The sequence below is a fragment of the Dreissena polymorpha genome, chromosome 10, assembly GCF_020536995.1.
Source record: "Dreissena polymorpha isolate Duluth1 chromosome 10, UMN_Dpol_1.0, whole genome shotgun sequence".
Lineage (NCBI taxonomy): Eukaryota > Metazoa > Mollusca > Bivalvia > Myida > Dreissenidae > Dreissena > Dreissena polymorpha.
This window is the reverse complement of record NC_068364.1, coordinates 80,473,299-80,498,908: the sequence shown is the minus strand read 5'-3', so window position 1 is coordinate 80,498,908 and position 25,610 is coordinate 80,473,299. Positions and strand designations below refer to the sequence as shown.

Sequence of the window (25,610 nt, the reverse complement as noted above, 5' to 3'; positions counted from 1 at the left end):
CTCTGCAAAGTTTAATCTTAACATACCAAACACACAGGATGAAATGTATTAAACACGGTAATCAGTTACAAGAAGATATGAAAAATATCTTTATTGTTTGAAAATAATGACATAAGCGAATATGAAAAATGAAATTTAAATAGTTTTCTTTTAATTTCAATAAATCGTTACGCTTGATTCCGTTTATGTGACGAATATATTAACACTAATGGAAACTTAATGAATATACGTATGCACCAAAAATGCTTAAACTCAATATGAATATTCATTTTAAGGCAACGCATCAGCAAACAAAATCACTGACCTTAGTCAAGTCCGATTCCACAACACGAACGCCTGTCTCCAAGTTGACCTCAACGATAAACAAACCAGCGTCATTAGAGTTATAAGCGGACCGCTTCGATCTATAATTCAAAATCGAAATATATAATACTAATACTGATCAATATAATAATAATAAATATCAGATTTAATGATATTATTTAATGATAATACTAATAATAATATTTCTTCTCCTGGAGAAAATCATAACATATTAATAATCGTAATTATTATTATTATACTCATAATAATAATAATTATTATTATACTAATAAAAATGATAATAATGCAATAAAATAACAATACAAATGATACCAATAACAATAATTAAACAAATTATAATAACAATTTTGATGATAATTATAATAATAGTAATTATTATTATTATTATTATTACAATTATTATAATTTTTATTATTATTATTATTATTATTATTATTATTATTATTATTATTATTATTATTATCAGTCCAATCAATGCTTTTATAATGAAAATATTTATTATTATTTCTAAAATATTATTCTAAGATATCAAGCAGCTTGTTTCCTATACAGTAATAAGAACTTAAAACATGAGTTACTTTTGCAAAAGCAAATTATAATCCTATTATTTTGAAAAAAATAATCTGCATAAAGCAAATTAATTGTACAACAAAATGCAACTTTAAAACCTTTTACCAGATTATATATAACATTTCGTCCTTACATAACTTCTCGAAATATAGACCAAATGTATTCATCATAGTAACAACTTCTTTAACTTTCACGTGCACTATGTATCTAATTGGAAAATCCGAGCGTGTGAACATTTTCTCAGTCCCGTCTAAACAGCAAAACATGTATAATTGACCATAGAAATTCATTACTGTACTACGTTTTCATGAATGTCGATATTTCGCTCGAATCGTACTGTCGTTTGTCGGACTTGCTTGTTTCCATGATAAGAATGTATTTTGTTTTGCATCGGTATTGTCGAGAAAATTAATATTATGCTAGCAAAGCATTAATTGCCAATTACTTACATATTATATTTCAGTTTAAGTCTTTATACTATTGCATGAATTGTTCCAACTATTCGAATGACTTATCGATGTTTAAAACTGTATTTCATTTAATAACATTTTCTTAAAAAATATGTATTGAATGGTTTCTTAACATTGATGCCTCTTTTTGTTTTATAAACGCTGAATATTTTATAAATGTTTATAACAACAAAGGCGGACAATCTGAGCAAGCGAGGGGTGGTTGGGGAATGAGTGATAAAATAATTGATATACAATTAATACTAACACGTCCTTACTTGACTGAAAACTGAATACAGGTCTGCGTGGGTTGAGCTCTATGCGTTGCTTGTCGTTTATTTCGGCCCATATCTGAATCAAAGTCCGAGACTTTCAGGTTCTTGACAATATCCACACACATTGCATTTTCTGAAATCAAGAGATATGTATTAGTGTTTCTGATAGTAGCGTTGTAGATACGGGTTTTCAGCTTCATGTACCACACTATATGTCACTATTTAGGCAACTATATCCTTGTCTTAACTGATTAGTTTTGGTAACAAATGGCTGATTATAAAGGAAAAACAAAGGTAGACAAATATCGTCCATTTTACAAAGTTACATTTCTTGGCTAATGTTATTACCTTGACAGTTTGGACATACAATTAACCAAAGCTTTCTAATGGTCAGTACAAGTAGTAGAACAGTCTTTTTAAGCTGATGCTCGGGTAATGTAAAAAAACGTTTGGAGGAACTGGGATCATCCAAATGTTATTTTCCAATCATTTCTGTATCCAAAACAACCAAATATTTATCTGACGAATTGACTTATTCCCAACATGGCCGTCTCTCAATGTTGTATCATCTAGCATAATCTTTGACTTATTGCATATTTTCCGGACAGTTTTCACTTACTTGCATTTATGTAATCATAGAAAACACAATTTGTTTATGACAATATTAAACTGAAATATTTGCATATTCCTCATATCAACATTGCTACTTTAATCAACCTAGCTTATTCGGTTTGAAATCTCGCATGAAGCAGATTATTTAAACAGTGTTTACTTATTTGTATTACCATATCAACCAACTTTTAATGCTGACGAAAATAACGTAAATAACGTGAATACTACCCATATGACTCTCTCTCAACATACCCTTGTTTTATTCACCTTTATAGAATACACGCAGGATCCAAATTGTTCAGACTATTGCCATTTACTTTTAACCACATTCTATGTTTAACGGAAACAAAATGAAATAAGTTTAATATTCCCATTATTGCCCTCAATATAAATACCGAATACATCAGTAACAAGCTTACGTTGTGTGTGTTAGACAAAGTTCGGACGGACAGACGGAAAGACTGTAGGTTATCTTCGATTCCCCTTCCGTGAAATTGGCATATGACTCAAATGATAATTTGTAAACAGGAATGACGCTTAAACTGCCCATATTTTTATTAACTTGTTTAGTATTGAGCAATTGCTAAAGCATGCACACCCATTATGTCAACCACACATTCATTCAATTATTATATAGTACCAAATAATGTATTGATCGGTATGTCTCCGAAAATACCTATCTGTATGTTACGTATTGAGTATGTGCAATAACGCTATCTACAAGTGAAACTTTGATTGTCATGCTTTTATGTATAATTCCGTTAACACTACCTGCTTTTGAGGAGATCCTTGTTTGGATTATTAGCAATATCGCTATCTACGGGTTGCACATCGATTACACTGATATCGAAAGGGCAAATTTCGTCATCCCGAGCTTTTCTGTTGTAAAACATGTCAATCTGTAATATACCCGACCCTTGTCCACTAGCTGTGACATCGAACTTTTTGTCACCGATCTGTACGGGCAGCTAATATATATAAATAAAGGTAAATTGTAAAATCCTAAAGTCCATTGGGTTTTAATTTATACTTGTTTAAGTAGCATTTCTTCCAATTAATATATGTTCTATTTAACTAAAGACACTGTATCCTTATTAGGTATAAACAACTGGAATTGGTAAAATATTTCGAGCACTTAATAATTGACTTACGGAATGAATGATAAGTATGGGGTTTAGAATGTTCAAATCGTGCTTTATCAACAAATGATGTAACCCTGTTCGGCTTGCAAATAATGTGACGTTATCTTTACGATAAACAAGTCCAGTCGTCACATTTCTATGTCTTTCTTAAAGTGTGTATTGGATGCCTTAACAATAATGGCGATACCAGAAACTGTAAACAATTGATTAAATTATTAATTCTTAATTATTTAAACACATATAATGACCATAATCAAAACTATTATCATATTTAAGCAAACAATAAAACATTGTTTGACTACGATAATATTTCAGCGAAACCCTACGCTAGTACGTTATGAACCTTTACCACAAGCCTTTATAATAACGACATATGAAAACAATGGAACAAATAGGCATGTTAAATTAACGGTAACATTAAGCTTCAAATGATTCAAGGAAATGCATATTTATTGCTTAATAAAAGTATAATGGTTTACGTAAACAACGTTAATAGATGGTTGATGTTGAGTTACTTATCGAATAGTGTGAGTGTCGTTAAAACAGTGGTAGAAGGAATTAAACAATATGTTTTTGTTATTCTTAGCCAAATTGTTCACACAATCAATTTATAGTGTTGAGAAGTGGTTCTTAAATGATAGTACTTAACTAGTCTTGAAATGCCCAATTACATATACAAAACTCGAATATAATTTTATCAATTAATCGGTTGCTGATATTCACATCGACAGTCGCAAGCGAGAACCTTATTCCGACAATTAATCGATTCCACTCGATTAATCGGCCGTTGCGATATTTAGATTAACATTTTCAAAGCCGGTTTTAATCGGGGGTTTTCTATGTTCACAGGCAAAAGCCTCTGCTGACCATGTATACATAGCATGTACGTACGTCTGGAATAAGTATCTGCAGTAGGGAGTTGTCTCTATTAACAATTTGTCTGTAATGCCATTTTCCCTTTTCAATTATAACGTTCAGGTCGTCCAATAGATAGTACGTGCGCCCACTGTATATCGCTAGGGCTTGCATGGCAATCACTGTGGCCTATTAAAAAAACAAACGAATAATTTTAAAGAGTTGAACTTTTCAGGAAAACGGAACCTATAGACTGTTGGTGGTTCTATTGAATCATCAGTTTAATTGTTCGTTTAGTTCCTTTGTAAAACCACGGAATAAAAGAACAAGACAGCATAAAAAAAAACCCAAATGACCTATACATGAAAACGATGTTTAACGCTGCGCGTCTATTATTTACTTAATTATTGTATTAAGTTCTGGCCATATGGGCAGGACACCAAGTAGTGCTTCCTTACTTGCGTTGAACGCCATTTTCCAATGGCATCGCTCTGTGTCATCAACCATGCGACTATCTTGTGGCTTGTTTTAAAGTCATCAAATTTCAGAAAGGCAAGGAGGGCGTATGCCGTTGTCTCGACTGCATATGAGTCCGCAACACTGCTATTAGACCAATACATGCGACCTGGAAGTAGCAAAAAATAATGTGTTGCCAAATAGTCACTGGTCTATATTTGTATGTTGTGGGCAACAACCGGAAAACACAGGAAAATCTGTCTTTGTCAAGTATTGTGACCACCGACCAAACGCATATATATTCAAAGAGACGGAAACAAGCGATATGCGTTAATATAAATGTAAAATGTGTTTATTTATCAAATACGTCATCCAAATTGCTGAGTGTTACTAGATCCTACTATACGACAGCATTGTACTTGTAATTCGGGTAATTCCCATTCTAGAACGTTCATATATTGTCCAAATTATTATCAAAACAAACATTGTTACCGTTTTTTTTTTCAGAATTGTAAACAAAACTTGTTCAATTATGAGTATCTTCAAAACACTATTATTAGTTAAAGCCTGCTAAGCTTATACTTTGAGGCGTCAGTTCCAAATAATACAATAATTAATTAATATATGCTGTTTTCTGAACGGCAGAGAGGACCGCAATACACTTTACATCTGAAATATTTAACATGAACAAGCTGATAATAGATGAAATACAGACAGTACATATACAATCTTGAGAAATGTTGTACCTTCATCGTTTCGTCTGATTTCGTAGAGATCATTTCTAAATTCATGTTTCTTGTTGCTATCATGATCAAGTGCTAAAGCGTATGTTGATATTGCAAGAAGATATGGATTGTTCTTCCTTAAGTTTATTGGCAATCTCTCAAGTGCCGCCACCGCTCGGTTTATGGAATTCTGGACCTTCCTGAAAATGCAATGTGGAACTGTAGTTGTATGTTTTTAATATCAAACATACATGATAAGCTTATGGTTCGATGCGAAGCTATCTAGATGCATTTATGTCTTTAAAGTCAATATTTTGATACAATTATTTGAATGGGTTGGAACGTTTCTAACCACAATTAAAATATGATGTTCAATGGCAACCTTTAAGCAAATTGATATAATAACATGATCATACCACAGTTCGTTCTGTGCATTCTTGCAAGGAGATAAGAACAAACGCTGTCAACGAGGGACCTGATCTTGTATCGCCTTGACCGAACACACCCTGCAAAATAATAGTGTTTCATATTCAGTCCCGCTTTGATAAAAATATAGCGAAGTACATATGCTATTATAATATTAATCGCATATACATTTCCTTTTCTTTCAAGACACACATTGACAAATTGTGCTCAGCTCGAAATTGAACAATTGTTCATGCAATCATAAACAACTATCATTCTCCTAGTTTGCTCCGTAAATGCCGAATCCATTGTAGACTTCAATATATTTCTCAGACGTTACGCGCTTATGATTTTCTTATTTGTACACAACAAATCCTCAACTGAGACGACCTTACCGTGCCATATTGGTGGCAAATGAATTACTTTTTCAACGAGTATCTGGTTATTTCTTATGACTCATAGGATACCAGTTTGTGTTAACTATGTTTTGTCAACTTTTAATACATACAGGCAATTTAGTTTAACAAGAACGAACAATAAAACATCATTCAAACTGTGTACAATCCTCAATAATTGTCGAAGATAGTTCGACACATTAGTAGCCAGGTAAACGATTTAAAAAAACTAATTCATGCGAAATTCATTACCGTCAACAAACCTTTCATGTTGAAACCGTCGTTAATATTTTAGTGCAAAACATATTCAGAAATGTGTGGGTGTGGCCAACACACATAATTTATGAAGTTATGGATTTCAATTAATTAATTACTTTTATTCAATTAATTAATGTTAAAGGTTGCTATTACCTGCATTTCCTTGTGTACCACCGGAGAATCGTCGCGGAAATCGCCAGAACCTTCCAAATTGTTTTTAGAAATGTATGCTAAAGTTTTCTGCAGGCTATTTAAATCAGACATTCCTCTTACAAGGTGCTCTGCTTGGCAGAATACTTTGGCAACAAATGCTGTTAACCTTCAAACATGAACATATATTTTATTGTAAAGAGATAGTTTTAATTATACGATTAGTAAATCAAATACTCCGTAACTAAGGTGACAGGTGGAACCTGCAACTTTTAAAACTTTTACTTAAACAAAAACACTTTGTAAAATAAAATTTTAAAATGTTGAATACGCCATACTTTTATTAGTAGGTATAAGTGGAAATCAACGTTTAAAGTTTAAACGGAGGCATCTTTGGAGTCAAATTAAGGTAATTTGCTACAAATATCGAACTAGGCCTGCGTTATCTTATTCTGCTATAGATGCAGCTCATATTGGGTAATTAGTCTTTCGTGAGACACATCGGTTCAAGATGTGTTTAAGTTTATTAACAACTAATTTAACATTTCAGATACTGTTGATTTTTATATTATTCGTATCATTAGCATTGTCTATAACAAAGTAAGAATTAGACAAACATATAACTATTTTTTATAATTGTGTACAAGAAAAACATTTATATTACTCATGCGTATAACGTTATGCGCATCTAAATTTACACGCATTATACCATATAATACTATATATATATATATATATATATATATAATACTATATTATATACACATCTGGTGGAAACTGCCATTAATATTTACATGTTTGGGCAACGAACACTTATATACAATACATCATAATTGTATAATGTACAAGATTAAAAGTTGCCGCAGAATTCTAATTACCACAAACTTGATGGACGTTCTTTCCATGCTGCATACGATCCGTCGTCTTTCTGATACATGTATTGTTGGCGTGTGATCCCTGTAACAAATGCATAACGATTTGTATGTAGATGTTTTGAGCATCAAGACCAAGTCAAAGTGAACAGGCCATAGTATTTTTATGCTTTTGTTTTTAAATAACAACGAGGTCGAAACTGATCCACCAATTTCACTTTACCATAACTCTACCATACAATAAACACGTAATATGTCTATGTGTATTTTTAGAAAGGCTAATTGGCATCATTACATGATTTTCTGGTAGGCTTTTTGTCAGTTGACATAGACAGAGAAAGTTTTCGATATCGATATGTTAATATCAAGAAATGATCAAGAAATGATTTTCTGCTATCATAACCTCTTATTTTGAGAAAAATATGTTTAAAAACTCCGTTTCCTGACATCAAGAAATGTTTAAAATAGTTAGACGGTGCCCCATATACCTCTACGTTTTATAAGCTTACACATTCGAACATATGTCTAGATCGGATAATAATAACAATTCTCCGGCCACATTAATCACATAGACCATCTGTAATAGTGCTTTCCCCTAAGTGTCGTTAAGTCCGATACTATTGATCTTATAAAATGACAAGATAAGTATTGATGCAAAGCATCAAAAAGCGTCGGGAATTTCAGTGTAAAAGGCACTCAATGAAGTTACATGGAACGATTTTTTTTCTACTGTAAATATTAATATATTGGCAGATGATTTTAAACAAAAAAGAAAAAGATACTGATATAACCATCTATGATTTTGTGTGATAATCCCCAAATAACCATTATTTATGATGTTGTGTTATAACCCCCAAATAACCATTATCTATGATTTTGTGTTGTAACTCCTAAATATTTCATAGTTCATTTTATTTACATTGATGTCCTTTTTTACTGGTAGCCGTGTGCAGTTTTCATTAATTGAACAGAACTGTGTAGGTTTTAAAAAATCTGCTTCATCAAGTAAGCGTAATTTCATATTTTTCTTAACTTCAAGGGAAGATGATTCTGAACTTATTCTTACGTTGCTCATTTACGATAGGGGTTGCGTACTCATTGATATGAAAACACTGTAAAGTGTGAAGAAAACAAATGAATGAAAACTGTTAATTGTATAAAGAAGCTGCATTTCACAATACTTTGAAATTCAGGAAAAGATCATAATAGATTAATTGCTCCGATATTCATCATTGTCAATAGGGTTCGAGTAATACTGATATAAAAACTTTTAACAAGTTTGGAAAGATTCAGACAAAAGTTGTGAAACCTTTTAAACAAGTGGATATTGTTTATTTTGTCAAATTAAAAGAAAAAAAATATGGACTTATTGTCCTGATGTTTCTCATTTTAAATGAGGTAAAAATACTCATTGATATGAAGACACTGTAAGTTTGGAAAGAATCTGATGAAAAATGTTGACATAATCACCTAACCAAGTAGTTTTTCCACTTTTAGTTTTAAATTCAAAGAGACATAATTCTGGACTTATGGTCCGATATTGCTCATATAGAGTTTTGGTTGGGTTCCTCATTGATGAAAAATCCTGTGAAAATTTGGGAACAATCGGATGAAAATTTTGGACTTCGAACAAGGATTTCAAAATTTATCAAATTCAAAGGAAGATAACTATGGACGTAATGGTCGGATAATGCTTAAGGACCCATACCACCTGGATAGCAATACGTGTCGCGCCTCGCGCTCTATATGTGGTTTTAAAAAAAAAACTCCGAAGAGTGATTGACTCTAGGGAAACGGGTTGCTGGGACACAGCTCCTCCTTGATAAGCGGCTGCTTCCTTTATCGCATATCATTGTTACAATCAATAATACGTGTCGCGCTTCGCGCTCTATATGTGGTAGGGATAGGCCTATGATAGACACACATAAAAATACATGGATAATAGATGTGCTGTTTGCATTTATTTGTTAATATAAAAACACGTGTATTTTGATAAGATATTTAAGTGATGTAAGAAATTTTAATTAACGTTGTCACCACGTTGCATCCATTAATTTTAATAAAAATGTCCAAATGTAGTAACATGGATTTTAAAATGTCTACATAAAATAAAGCTTTATTATATTTGTTAACCTGACTAAAACAATTGTCAGCAGCCGAACTGTTCCGTTCGTGCCGGCAAAAATGCAGTTCTTATTTACACTAATTTACACTAAAAGATCACCACTATGCAAGACCTTCTTAAAACAAAAATATATACATTGATCCGTAGAATAACTTCTCCTCCCAAAAGCGCAAAAAAAAAATGCAATACATAATAGTCGCCGCCCTCCAGGGCGACGCCAATAATTTCAAGCGATTTTAAATTGATGGATTTTTATTAGGATCGTGTTCTGTAGATGGCTTTGCTTTCACCATGACATAGCTCTTTAAGTAGAATTATGGTAAACAACATTAAGCTACTTTACATATTAATTCTTATAGTGTTTCAAGAATGTAGAAAATATGAAAGGTCTCACTAAACTTGCGCAAAACCGTCTTATTTATTAGACTTATACGGAAGTAAGCCGCTTAAAACAAATTTAATCATATGAGCAGGTTCAGAGATTCAGATTGAAACCTATGGGAATATTTTATTATATGCTATTACAGTTCAATAATTACAATTATGGATACGGCTACATAACGTTGACTTTAAAAAGAAAAACTTGAAATAAAACACACTTTGTGATTAAATATGTAATGCGTTTGAACATAACAACTAACAGTAACATCGACAGGGTTCTCATTCAAATACTGTCAGCAAAAATAAAGTTGGCTTTGTTGAGGATTATGGGTGTTTTCTAAATTAGAAGGTTGTATATTGTATCGCATCACATCAAATAAAACTAAAAAGAACATTTCATTAAACTGGTCACTTGCTTTAATATCAACGTATATTGACACTATTTGTTCTCTCAAAACACAGGCAGAGGTATATAACATTTGAAAGTACCCCCACCTCCTACCAAATGCGCGTTTTGTCTTTAAGGTGGTTGTTTTTTCTTGACATATTTTTGGATCCCTGATCCACGTTTATATAGACAGAAATGGAAAATTGAAAAATCAACGTTCATACTTATTGCATGCACACAATATATTAAACGAAATATATGCCTATTGATGAACAATTGTGGAACATCGTGGTAATTTTAGATGAATCCAAATGTTCCCCCTGGTTTTCAAAAGTGTTATAAAGAACATATCTTAGAATTTAAAATTCGGTAGGCATAAACACATTTGTTAATACAATTTCCCATGCAATTCCGTATTGATGCTTTAAAATTTGGACATCATTAGAGTATATTAGCATTAGTAATGTAATTGCAAATAAATATGCACTGCATGTCAACATTTTGGATATTTAACATTTAGCCTGTTATCCAAAGGGAACACACATCTTGTTTACTTTAACTTATAAAAAAAACCTGTGATTTTGATTTTTCGTTGTTGATTTTTACTACGAGCTTTTGCGTTTCAATAAAGCCGCAGGAAAAATACCTTATCCACGATGATCATGTTCGTTTAAGATATCATACTTTTAGAACACAAAGTTTCAACCATGGAAAAATATTTTGAAAATACCTTTGTTTTCGGCGATAAAAGTTATTAACGTGTTTTTGGTCAAAATGTTAAGATGTGAAGATGTTGACTGGCATTGCTGTAATTTAAAGAAATACGAATAGGTGAAATATTACGCTAGTCGAATGTTCAAATAAGTATCAAACAAGAGGCGGATTGAAATTGTCTAGGCCACGAGCCTTAGATGTACTCTTAAAACATTCGACTAGCGTAAACTTAATTGCATATTACAAACACTCATGCATATCTATTCTATGGCAAGTTTTAACAAGTAAGTGTGCTTAGTACAGACAACTATGCTGTATAATAACGACATTATAAGCCGAAAGAAGTCACGCTTGAAACAAGCGAGAAGTATAATACGGATTCTTGTTCGTCAACGTGTATTTAACCGATTGATAAATCATGTATTGTTCAGATAGTTAACACGTATATAAAAGACTGAACTGAAAGTGACGGTAAAAGGAAAATATGCAAATAAAACATGCCATGCATAAAGCGTGTTATTCACAGACCATTTCGCATGTATCTATAGCCAGATTCCTCGTGTTTTGCCTCCATTGTCCCTGTTTGCTTCAAGAAATACATTCCGTAGACAATAGGTGCTGTATATTGCATGATGTTTTCACCAGAGCCTCGAGGTTCATTGAACATCTTATCCACACCTACCAGTACACACAAAACCGGATCACCCATCAGATTACCTGGTAAATGATAAAAAGAAAATAAATACGTAACACGATCATTACAACACCACGTCATTTTATATAGAGATAATTATAATTATTAAGCAATTAATATCCTTCTGTTCAAGCATTTTTATAGCGATGTGTTTATTATTGAAGCTTATAGCGCTGAGTTAATTGATATGATCTTTATATCACTTTATTGATTTAAATCTTTCAGATTCGGTTGGATGTTATAGAAATGCGATTTATCCTGTCACAGGCCTTTAAATCAGCCTGATTACCAGGTAACCTAATAACCCAAAAGTTATTAGGCTAGTTGACCAGTTAACCTTATAACCCAAAAATTATTGTGAAATGACGTAATTTTTTTAGACGAAATGACGTCATTATACCTGCGAAATTATCCGGTTAAACTCTTTTACAATGTAAATAAAAGGTGAAAAAAATTCAAACAATACAAAATGTGATGGATTCGGTGGAATGACATGATAAATAGAATAATGTGTTGGTGACGTGAATGGAGAATGGTTATCTGGCTCTTCGGACGATCTTATCGGGTTCGCCTGCGGCTCACACGATAAATTCCTCCGACTTGACAGATAACCATTCTCCATCCACGTCAATTACCTATTATTCTCAATATATTACTTGTTCCAAGTCTAGATATATGAATCAAAAGCCTTTCGTGTAAAGTGATAGTGCGCTAACTTTGTTTATTAGACTTCCCAGATTATAACCCAAGGGAATGAAAAACATATTTTATCTTTTTTTCTTGTACTCAGAAAAGCCAGGTGTAATTAAAAAATCTTGATTATATCCCAGGTATACCACTGTGGGCGTTACATTCGTTTAATGATATTATTTTCATAAATATACACACAATCTGTGAACGATGCGATCATCATAGCTATTTAAGCTGATAAAAGGAACATGTTTAAGGAGCTTATACTGGACTAATAGTTTCCCTTTGAACTGCGCATTGTTAGTTTAATGCAAAGCATAAATCAAAGCCTATCAGAGGTATTAACATGGACATATGTACGTTAATTTATTTTATTGAAATGAGGTGTACAAGAAACATAAAAATGGATACCATAAATACATACCTTTTCACTTTGTTGATGTTTCACACTTAATTGTTGTCTGAGTTTTTTTTTTTACATTTTGACACATACATGATATGATTCACACATTTCCCCTCTAGACAAGCTGTTATTGCTTACATTTGCGATTTTACAAGCATGCCGAATGTCTGGCTGGTACAATGTCAAAATAAACTAATTAAAATCCTAGTGTTATTAAATGCAAAACCGTTAAGTGTTGTTAAAAAAACAGTCATCATTTTGCACGTCGGGACCCCATAATCACATATTTTCTTAAAGAACGTTGAAAGCTGGATAAATTAAAGAAGTACAACATAGGTATTTCATTCGAAATAAAAGAAAGAACATGACAAGGATCGAAGCTTTAGTATCCAATCTTTAAACGTAATAGTATTGTTTTGGAGGAACAACACTTATTTTCTGCACACATATTTAGAAATTAATCACCAAACGAGTGTCATTAACAGTTAAAATTTACTCCAGTTATTAAATTTAGTACCATTATTGTTCATTTGAATAAATTGCATCTTTATAAAGATACGAGAAAATAATTATAAGAGTAAAGGTGGTCTGACGACTTAACACCGGCTATTACAAAACTAAGGCTTATATTAACCAAACTATTCCTTGTCAAATGTATTGCATAATTTATATTACAATAAAATGAATACATTATTAAGCATGTTAGGCTAGATTGCACTTTACCGGTACGAAGTTGTTTACCACTATCAACAAAGCGTGGGGTTGGGGGCGGTAGCCTTCGATACTAAGGAAATATATAGGATAAAAAGGATTATTAGATGTTGCGTTCTAGGTATTAGGTGTTAGGTGTGCGGGTTAGGGTTAGGGTTACGGTACGCTTTTCTGCTGTGTTTACGTACCGGTAAAGTGCAATTGCCCGCATGCTATTATGTAATTAAAATTATCAATAAAGCCGCTCAAAGATGAGTGTCAAGATTGGAGCAAACTTTTAAAGTAAACACAATTATGAAAAATAACATGCATTTATTTTGTAACACTGTTAGCTTTTGCTATACATATTGCAGTTTCCAATCAGTTATAACATGGTTTGTGCATGTAATCGATCTATTTGTTGTGTATTTTATTCTTATTGTTTTCGTTCATTCATTTCAAATGATTTTAAAAAGATTTTGATTTCCGAGTTTTTTTTTCTTCGAAACCCTTGTGTGAAAGATGAGTCAATAAGAGGATTTTTTGGTTTACACATGGATATCGCAAAATGTTATAACAAAAATATAATCGTTAGCAACACTGATATTTTACGCAGGCATTAACTCTCGAAACAGTATTAGTATTCTATATTGTAAATATAAATAACGATCATGTCAATCTTTAAAATACGTCCTTATATGAATACCACATTTTGCTAACCAATGGACGGAGTCTTAAGTTTGAAACTCATCTCGTCTATACATCTAACTCATAAATCAGAACTAGAATAGTCAAACAAGATATAGAATTAGCCTACACGAACTTTACCAAGCAAACATTAACCAGTAGAAAGCGATCATGTTTATTCCTCCAACTTTCATTTTTTAATAAAACGTATAGGCTAAATAGCAATCAGAATTGGAAACTGTTTCAAGACAATTCCCAACCCGCATGTGTATGTACGGGACAGGAATATACCCACACGATCATCGGATTAGAATTCAAGCGATCTTGGAATCATAGAAAGTACCAAAAACTGACACCAACCATTTAGTTTCACTTCAACGAACGGAGTTATAACGAATATAAACGTGTTTAATTTGTGTTGTAGATTAAAAATGGAGATAAAATCTGCAAGTGATAAACGTCGGAAGACCCGACGCACATACACGTTTACATGACTTTTTTAATATGTAATAAACCTTATTATACACTGATCAAGTGCAATCGAGAATTGTATGGCTGTGGTCTTACTAACGGTGTGTGATGATTACATGTACGTTGATTTACTTAGGATTAGCAAACCTGATCCTAAAGTTGTGTAGAGTGGTTCGTGTTTTGTGTGAAGAGCAATAACGCAATCATTATCCGACCCTTTGTATTGTATTTATCATTTTCCAACTACATCGGTCTTTAGTTTACAAACAAATAAAACATGCTTAATATACCAGAAAAATGATATTCACTTAATAAGACAACATTCAAAATAAACAAAATGATTTAATTGTGCGTGACAGCTTTATCCCGGAAGGGTATATTAAGACAATGCAAAAACGATTATACAACACACACTCAAATAACTTGACAATCTTTTACCAAGTAAACGCGTGTTACCCGATTTGACCAAAGTGGCATAATTGAAAAAAAGTTAATTACCTCTATGTGACACTAGATACCAATATAAAAAGATGTCGTTCGAAGACAACGAAGACAAATTCTCGGTCGTGATTGTTGTATTGCGTGCTTTCTAGATATACTGATCAAAACTAATGTTGGTTTCAAATATTATATTCATAGTTTAGTTTGTGTATATAGGTACTTAAAAGCATGTTTCAATAGCACAATTAAAAACTTCGAACACCTCGTAATAATTCGCAACTGCTATTAAAACCTATTGTTAGGTAATATCTTAACAGCGGGTATACGCGCGTGTGTGTAGATAATAATTTCAAGTTTATGTAGTAAATTCATAATTGTCTTATAAATTTTTAATACAAAAGTAAAATCATGTATTTACTTTGAATGTATGCATTAACAATAGCCGTTCCAGGCAATGAAGAAGGTGGCAAAGGGAGCTCGACTTCCATTTTCACAGACGGTGAGTTATCAACATTGAGCTGCACTGGAAACGAATAAAACGTATCAGTAAAATCGACATTATCACATTTAAAACCAAATCGCATTATAAAGTAATACATTTTTAACATTAATTAACCACTAACACACTAACAATTAAAAGGAAAACTTAATAGATTAATCAATCAATCGAACAGATTCGTTGTCAGTGCCAACTGCTCACAACAAACAGGAATGCCGTTTAAACGTTTACCTGTACGTTTCACTTCGGGACCTTGGATGCAGTTTTCCATTTGGAAATTCGGATCAAGACACACAGTGAAGCTCTTTTTTTCCAAGATACCCTCATTCTGGAAATACATTTAGAGGAAATAAATATATGGAAACCTAACGATTTGTCGGGGTCTTAATGTAAGGTTCCTAAACTGCAGGGGAATAGAACGTTTGGAATCGCTTTGCAAAATTGTTTCCCATTTGTACTGAACAATCATATTAATTATTGCAAGAGAAAATTTATGCACACAATCGCGTTCGATCACTATATATCAATGTAAACATTAAATACATGTAATTATAAAAGAACACGTGGTGCCAGGCGTAATGGTAAACCACTAACCAAGACCCATATCTCTGACGTGCTATTAATCGGAAGTATGTATTGTATATACTTTGTGGATTCCTAGATTTAGTTTGTGTGCAAGCACGTATTTATGAACCTACAACAGATATTTACATAAAACTTAATACACGTTTTCGTGGTTAATCATATTAATTGATTTCTAAATATTTATAATAATAATCAGCTACAATTTTGTAGAAAGTTAAGAATTGTGTCGAGGTCTGTTTATATAACACTACAACAATTCTTCACTAGAACTTTAATCCATTTAGTTTGATATTTAATGTATTAGAACTGTACCAACCTATGTTCTTAAAGTGCGAATTTAAAAACTGTTTAAAGATCAACACATTTCCTTATTTGTTTTAATAATCTGCATCAAGTATTTTTCAACATTCGACGATACAAACATTATTCCAAATATATAATTTCGAACAATGGTCCACACAAATGTTTATGTTTTCGAATAATCTGCCTCAAATAAGACGTAACAACCTGTGTGATACTTTAAGCAAACAATATTACCATAACGAGAAGTTGTTTCTCCACAATGTCTGCGAATGGCAAATGCCTGTTCGTCACAAATGCCGACACAGTGATTGGATATGTTCCCGCTTTCAGGGGTATCATGGGAAACGTCAAAGTCCTTGCGCCGTTCGGAGGCTTAAAGGCAGACCGTGTTATTTCATATGTGCATTCATTTACCGCGAAGCGAGCACATCGACCCAATAAATAAGCGTTTAACACCCTGTATTACTGCTTCTCTTTGATATACATAACAATAATAAGAAGTGTGTACAATATGATGCTAGCTTATGAAATTCGGTCAAACAAAAGGGTAAACATGACACAGATATATATATATATATATATATATATATATATATATATGTGTGTGTTATTCATCGAATAACTATTTATTTCTTTTCTATTTTGAGAATACGAGTTGAATAGTTTTGAACACACGGGTAAAGGTGATTATTTCTGGTTTAAGAGATTAGACAGACCATCAAACCTGTTTAAACCCCCGATTTCACTTATGTCTGTTTTCAACATAAAGCCGACACACATTTCATTCAATGTTTGCTTAGGTTCTTATACTTTAGACGTAACACATATGTATGCACATGTACATAGAATGATTTCAAAATATGTTCAAATGCGAAGTATATATGCATATCAAATTAATAAATTATCTCTTTTTGTCACACACTTTGTATTACTGGTCATGTTTAATAACGCTCTGTTTCAAAATCAGTGTGCCTTGCTGATGTGGATGACCTCGACATGCGGCAAAACATTTTGGTTACTAAAACAATTGATTGCATCGGACACAACATAAATATATAACTCACCAAGGTGAGAGGCTGCGGTTGTGAGTGTTGGCCAGGAGAGGTGCCATTACAAAAACTGCTTACGCCTTTCATGTAGACACGAGCCTATTGGTATCACAATTAAATGAAAAAATGCATAATCATATAGCGTATAACTGTTTTAATATTATAGGTGCGCGATTAAGGAATATCAACCATAATATGGCACATTTCCAGAAGTGGTTCATGCGATGTCATCAGCTATTTTACATTTTACATTGTGCATTGTACCCCTAATGTAGATTGTTCTCTTTCATAAATTGGTCTATTTAAAAGCTAAAATAATCATGTTGGTAAAACATCGAAGCTACGACTGGTAATTATGTATTTGTTTTGGACACGATAATTCCTACTTTGTCGCGTAAAATTCATTCACACGACGGTTTAACAAACGGATTATTATTAAATATACCCCCTTATAATGTTGTATTATTCTTATATTAACTTTTCAGCTTTTATTTAAGAAAACATTATATTTGCGTTGTGTTTTAACCATTAAGGTAACACTTTAGTAAAAACAATGTCCGTACTCAAATACACTCATCATATTCAAAATAATACCCAATTCATACGCAATTATTTTCCGTAAAATAACGTACACTAAGTTCTTGTGGAATAAAGTTGAATACTGTAACTTTAACGTTGAACATTTCCTTTTGTAGTACTTTGTAAGGAAGATCGACTTGAATAAAATAATCTTTGAAGGCTTTGACTTCTTTTGGAGCTGCGATGCAGGCACCGTAATGTTCAGATATACCTAGCACAAAATGTATACATACATATATAAACATATAAATAAATTATGTAATATATAAATCTAGGATGTAATAATATGGTCGTATGTGTTATATCAAAACTAACATTCCATTGAACAAAAGTATCCAAAATGGCGTTCAATTATTCAACAGTTAAAAAGGACATGTTAAAAATAAATACAAATAGTATTCCGACTCAAGATCAATAATGTTTAGTTTATAAGAACAATCTGACGTTATCTATCAATGATGACACAAATCTGAAATGTTCATATGTACCTATTGCTTGAATTGACCATTCTGTTATAGAATCTCTGTATTTCATGGCAAGAGTAAGTCCATTATCACTGAAAAGACACGATTATTGTTATAGTATTTAAAGTTCAACACGTTAATATTGTACTTGGATATCCTTACATACACTCCAACCTCATGAACATGTATAAACAGTTATATATTTCTTGCACTTCAGTGTTTTGTATCTATGATAGTCGCATCTTGTACAGCACCGCTCATTGTAATTTACCCAAAGCATGTTTGCACTAAATGTCGACGAAATAACACATAAAGACAACACTCTAACTACAGACAGTATTATTTTCGAAATAAAAAGTAGTAAAGGAAGCAATCGTAACATTACAAGGCTTTCATGTTAATTGTCAAAAATTACAACGATCCTGCTCTAAGCGTTGCCGTGGTCGTTTAACAATATTATTAATACGCATGCCGCGATTTTTTTAAATAAATATTAATGTGGTTACTCAATACTTGGAAACAGTTTACCTTATCATATGTTCTTCAAAGAAGAACCACGTTTCGAAGCGTTTACGAATTCCCATTTGAAGGCCCATATCTTCTAACAAGCCGATGTCCATATGATATCGATCTTGGAAACTAAAGACCGATCCGTCGCTGGCAACATATGATCCTGGAAATACAATAAAACATGAAAAACTATATTGTATGGACAAATACACTTAACAAATCCATCAGGGGGATGAAGATATGAGTATCACTTGGGTTAAGTCACTGAACGACACACGTTGTCCAAATATTCTCACACAACATTTGAAAACCTAAAAATGAAACTGAGCAACAATCTAATAAAAAACAATGGTATATAATATTGTTTCAATTAAAATATCATTTAAAACATTACAATTGACAAAGAACTGAGATGATGCCCACTGGGTGTCGGGTTATCACCTACATTTACATAATATTCTTTTTACATGGAAAACTATGAAAGGTTGTGCTGTTAAACGCATATAACAAGATAATGTTTACTTCCGGATAACCTACTTTTTCATACTTTATAATACAATACATCGTGAAATACAATTCATTCATTCTCTTTTGGATTTTTGGTCGCCATTACAGCAAAGATTTTATTGTAAAAAAGATTTGTTTGAGCTTCTGTTTGGAGAGATAAAGAATAAGACGAAAAGAAAAGAAAAGCCATTCAACCAGTTCTACTGCGACATGCCCCTTGCCCGTCCATTGTTGCCTTTTTTACTCTTTTCGTAATTTTATAAAACCTGCACTATTTCGGACGTCTTTTGATATTCGGAAATTTGTTGGCTATTTTTCAACTTAACAATTAAAACCATCAAATGACTTAATTATTCAGCATTGTATATATATATATACTTGATGCTTTATTTTGAAATAAACTATTATAATATTTGGAATATTTATCACATTCTGTAATATTTTATACACAGGTTATACTCACTTGGTTGACTTGTTTTCTATCGACCGCAATAATTATTATTGTAGACTTATCCATTTTCTTTCACCCTTACAACTTAACCTCCAAATGCCTCACACTCAACAGAAAACATCCAAGGGGCAGAGTCAAAACCTGACCCCGTTACTAGGGGAGGCACTTTCAGGGCTGGACTAGCCATCATCTCACCCACAACACCATGTCCTTTAGGTGCCTCCTGCAGTCAGTCGGAAGTGTAGGCCCCATCATGTCGCTTTTCTCTATCTTTCAACTGGCCTCGTGTTTGGCAAAAGAACTCCCCGGACTTGTTGAGCGGACTCTGCCCTTGGCGTCTGGCTGTGTACTCTTGCAGCTCAAGTCTGCTCAAGCGCTTGCCACCCTTCTCTCAAGGGGGTCTTTACATCTTGGCAGCGTTGTGGTCCGGGCATTATCTCCGTCGAACATGAGGTCAGTTACCGGTCTCAAAGCAGGGATCCCGGAAAGCCGTCCAAACTTAAATTATGTCTCACTTTCGGGCCTAAGATATCCAACTCTGACCTCCTTATTTCCAATCTGGAAAGGGTTGAATCTTATCGCCCCGCACCACCTGGCTTTCCGAGACTGGTAAAAATATCCTTTCTGTCTTCTGTTCCAGTCCCCAATAAAATATTTGTCAAGGGCACTAGTATTGCCCTTGACATTCGTCCCTGCCCGGTAAGCCCTGCCCGTTGCTTTAATTGCCAGGGCTTTGGGCATATAACCAACAGGGGTAAATGCTCAAATGTCACTACATGTTGCCGCTGCGCCGGTCCCAATTGCCAAAGAAGGTGCACCAACAAGACTCGTTAGTGCGCCAACTGTGGCGGCCAGCACTCCGCATCCTACCAGGGGTGCCCCTCCTATACGAGGTCTGTCCATATAGCCACTTATGCCAATTATTATGGGGTCACCTGGTCCGAGGCGGATAGCAGGCTACTCGCCCTGACACTTTGAGCCACAGCGTGGGCGCCCGAAACACCACCAACACAACCGATTCCACGTCATCACCATAATATGCCTCATCCGGTTGTATCTCGCCCCAAACCAGGAGGACATGTCCTAGTGTTAAGGGGTTAATGGGTAAGAGTCCCCCCCTCAACCCCAAAATAAGGAACCACCCCCTAAGTTTACACCTGTGGATCCGGTCTCCAACCATACACCGGAAATACGCACCACCCCCTGTATTGCCTATCCAGGGGGATCCACCTACTCAGAGACGCCCTCCTGTGGCTACCAGGGGGTCTTCCCCGTCCTCCCCGTCATCTGACGGTGCTAGTGTCATCACTTGCATTGACACTACACTTTCTGATTACTCTATGTTTGATGTGACGGGGCACGACTCTCTGGTGTCGGTGCACTCCAGAATATTGGAGAATTTGTCAATCTCTGGTGTCTGTGAAATAGAGGAGGAGCCCCGAGTTAGTGTCCCCCCTAACCGTCCCAGAATATTCGAAACCCAGACATATCCAATGAGCTCCCCTGCCTTTAACACCAGCAGACGTAACGCGTTTGCAGGGGAATCATTTATTAAAATTAAGCATCCGCCAGCAACAGGTCATACATATAGAAACATATATCTCAGCGAGCTGACGGATCTGATAGCTGAGATAATAAAGGACCGTAATAGGCCCACTGGGTGTCGGGTTATCACCTAAATTTACAATGGCATAGATTCTCGGTTTAAAAATTGCAGAGAATCTCTAACAAAGGTCATCCCCCCTGACAAATCCCTTACTAATAAAATCCATTCTGGAACTGGGGACCCTCCTAAAATAAGAGACCCAGGATGCCGCCCACCGGCCAGCGGGCCCCTCTCGGTTAAAAAGATACCTTCCCGGCCGACCAGTACCCCCGCGAAACTCATAGGGGCCTGTGCCGGTCATTAACTAGGACTTAAATCTCCTCATTACAAACTGAATCAAATTAAGCGCAGGATAATTTCTTTCCAATATGGACGGTAATCTTCATATCATTTCTAATAATGTTGGTGGTCTTACCGCCAACAAACATACATAGTTTAAGTATTTCCTTGACAGTAACCCTAATATACATATTTTATGCCTCCAGGAAACTAGATTTTCAAATAATAATGTAAAGCAAATTCCTGGCTTTTACTGTGAAGTTAAATATTTTGGTATTTTAAACCATCATATTGCTGGTGATCTTGCCATTTATATTAAAAATACTATTAATTACGAATACCTGGGAATGAACAACCAATTAAAACCGAATGGTAGCACTGCTATTGAGGCATTGGCAATTAAATTGGTTATTGATAAGAACCGGCCTCTTATTTTGGTCAATATTTACCCAAGAGGATGTGATCTTGAAACTTTGAACGGCCTCTTTAAGGTAGTGCACCTCTAATGGGCACATATCCAAATATAATCTAATTAACTATTTTCTTAATCAGCATCATTTCACTGAACTACATGCAAATTTGTAGGTAGGCTTTCCATGCTTTTTAAAAAAATATACCGATTTTTTCAAAACCACCCCCACGCTCGGCTTTTGTCCAGTTTATTTTCACCCCTGGGGTATATAAAAGTTCCATAATTCATTCAAATTTCCAAATATGGGCATGCAGTTGGTGTGTACAGATGCTGTAAAGGTGTTTAAAGTTTAAACAAGATGAAATAAGTATTCTTTTACAGACATTTATTTTTTACAAATTTTTATCTATGGAAGAGCACCATGAAATGTAAGTGATTTCAGCCAAGTAAAAATTGGGTCGGTTAAAAACAAAGTGTCATAAAATTCAAAATAGTATCATTTAAGTCATATTTTAAACTTAGTTTTTATAGAAACACTATATACAGCAAAAATACCAAGAACTAGACAGATTTACCGTTTACTTTTTGAAATAAAAATAAAAATGCAACATGCATGGTTCGTATTTTCAACAGTAAATCACCCAATTTCGCCATAACGTTGTTTTAATTTTAATAATTGAAAAATGTGCATAAAAATTGCAACATATTTAACAATAAATATAGATTATATGCCATATTAAATCAAATTACGTTAGAAAATAAATAAAACGCGTCGCAAAAAAGTATACGTCGTCGGCAGGATTCGAACCTGCGCGGGAATATCCCAAAAGATTTCTAGTCTATCGCCTTAACCACTAGGCTACGGCACCTAATAGTAGGCTCTTCAACCTTCGAAGAAATCGCGGGAAATCATTAGAGGTGCACTACCTTAAGGAATTAAGGACCATTAAAGGACCCTATGATGTAATATTCACAGGGGACTTTAATGCACATCGCCCTGCTTGGGGTTCCGACAATTCAGATGCAGAAGGTCGGGCGGTAATAGAATGGTTGGACGAGCAAGACCTTACTTTGCTCAATGACGGTTCTCCAACCAGACTTAAACCCACTGGTTTAAACTCTCACATTGACCTTACTGCTGTTTATGCCAGGATAGCCAGTGCGTCTGCATAGGCAACCGTTAATGATACAATGGAATCTGATCACCTCCCACAACAGGTTACCCTGCTCAACTATATTGCATAGGGAACTGATGCCAAATGCTCAGGGGAGCAAAAATTTATTATTGAAAAAGCTAACTGGGCTCAGTTTAGGGACCTTATTTCAGATCTCTCCCTTGCAGATATTCACTCATAGGACTCAAATCAGTTCTGCAACACTTTAACTAGTAGGATTCTGTCCATGGCGAAATGTAGCATACCGGTCTCCTCCGGCAAGGTTAAGGTCAGATATAAGGTCCCGTGGTGGAATGAGGCGTGCTCCAAGGCGGTACAGGATCGTAAAAAAGCATTACAAATTCTTAAAAAGAACCCCGCTGAGCATAATCTTCTTAATTATAGGTACCTCGAAAATCAAGCAAAGCGGGTCATTTTGGACGCAAAATCTCAAAATTGGAAAGAATTCTGTGATTTAGCAATTATTAATAAGAAAAATACTAGGGATTTTTGGCACAAAAATTCACAGAGTTAAAAAAAAATATTTCACCCTTGTACCGCTACTTAAATACAAAGGCGAATTTGCCACCACCCCAAGGGAAAAGGCTCAATCTTTGGTACAGCATTTCCAATCAGTCTTCAGTGACTCAAACCTTCCCGTTGAAACTTTGAACTATCAAAAGCGGTTTGAGACGGAGCACCATAACATTTTAAACGAGCCTGGGGGAAACCGCACGCCTCTCAATTTACCTTTTACATTAACTGAATTATTAAGCACCATTAACACCAGCAGCATTACTGCCACGGGGCCTGACAAAATAGCATATTTAATGTTTAAAAATATGCCAACCATAACTCTTAAAATATGGTTTAACCAATTCAATCAGGTGTAAAGGACAGGCACAGTACCACCCGAGTGAAAGCAGGCCACAGTGAGTCCTATTCTTAACCTGGTAAGGACAAAAACGACTTAAACTCATATCGTCCAATAAGTTTAACATCACACGCAGTCAAATTACTAGAAATTATGGCTAAAAAAGATTAGAACACTTATTGGAATCTAAAATACATGCTAAACCCCTTCCAGTCTGGCTTTAGGAAGGGGCGTTCCACTCTTGATTAGCTAGCTAGACTACAACTTGATATTCTATCTGCAAAAAATCAAGGGCAATCAGTACTAGCAATTTTTTTTGGACCTTCAGGCCGCCTTCGATTTAACATGGACCTTTGGCATATTAAAAAAGCTAGCTGACTATGGAATCACTGGATACTGTTTTAACTACCACAGAGCTTTCATAGAGAATCCAGGTCAGGGTCGATGGGGAGTTATCAGAGGTAGCCATAACCAACCGCGGCACCCCAGGGGTCCGTAATATCCCCAACTCTGTTCTCCCTCGTCGTTAACAGCCTACATGATGCCGTTAAAGACTCAGAAATGGTTATCTCCCAGTTTGCCGACGATTCAGGCACTTGGTTAAAGGGGTCTAACATGATAGGCCTGCAGAAGAGGGCTCAAGCAGGCTTAGACTCCATATGGAATTGGTCTATTGAATGGGGATTCAAAATTTTTCCAACCAAAACAGTAGGAGTATTATTTGGGGCCAAATTCAGCACTCTTTGGACTCTTTGGAATTTTGGCGGCATCAAATTCTTTTTTGAAAAAGTGGAGTATTTACTAGGTATGTACCTAGATAAACAGTTAACCTTTACTCACCACTTCAAATATTTGGCAGAAAGGGGCGAAAGGGACCTAAACTTAATGAGAATGTTAAGAAGCACAGGTTTCGGATCAGATTAAAATAGCCTCTTAACTCTCAATAAGTCCCTTATACGTCCAAAGCTAGATTATGGAGCCCAGATCTATGCATGTGCAAAGCCAAACGCCCTAAGGTTGATGCCATTCAACATAAGGCCCTTAGGATAGCTCTGAGGGCCCTAAACTGTACATCGGGTGCACTGCTTGAAGAGGAGGCCGGTGTACTACCCATTGACTTGCGCCGTAAACAAAGTCCCTTAACTTCTGGGCCAGGGCTAAGTCTC

At 34.5% G+C, this 25,610-nt stretch overlaps 1 protein-coding gene across 1 annotated transcript in view; it reads right to left on the bottom strand.

Moving 5' to 3' along the window:
• Positions 1-25,610, bottom strand: part of LOC127849271 (complement C3-like) — a 52,655-nt gene that overhangs the window by 8,605 nt on the left and 18,440 nt on the right. The window contains exons 15-31 of the mRNA XM_052381988.1: positions 19,180-19,324; positions 18,676-18,743; positions 18,241-18,398; positions 17,624-17,707; positions 16,794-16,931; positions 15,903-15,999; positions 15,591-15,695; positions 11,625-11,813; positions 7,495-7,573; positions 6,620-6,785; positions 5,824-5,914; positions 5,430-5,606; positions 4,686-4,852; positions 4,264-4,416; positions 3,002-3,198; positions 1,622-1,751; positions 305-404 (exon numbers count right to left, since the gene is read on the bottom strand). Coding sequence (XP_052237948.1) covers positions 1,700-1,751; positions 3,002-3,198; positions 4,264-4,416; positions 4,686-4,852; positions 5,430-5,606; positions 5,824-5,914; positions 6,620-6,785; positions 7,495-7,573; positions 11,625-11,813; positions 15,591-15,695; positions 15,903-15,999; positions 16,794-16,931; positions 17,624-17,707; positions 18,241-18,398; positions 18,676-18,743; positions 19,180-19,324 — 2,066 coding nt within the window. The 3' untranslated portion in view covers positions 305-404; positions 1,622-1,699. The remainder of the gene's footprint in view (positions 1-304; positions 405-1,621; positions 1,752-3,001; positions 3,199-4,263; positions 4,417-4,685; positions 4,853-5,429; positions 5,607-5,823; positions 5,915-6,619; positions 6,786-7,494; positions 7,574-11,624; positions 11,814-15,590; positions 15,696-15,902; positions 16,000-16,793; positions 16,932-17,623; positions 17,708-18,240; positions 18,399-18,675; positions 18,744-19,179; positions 19,325-25,610) is intronic.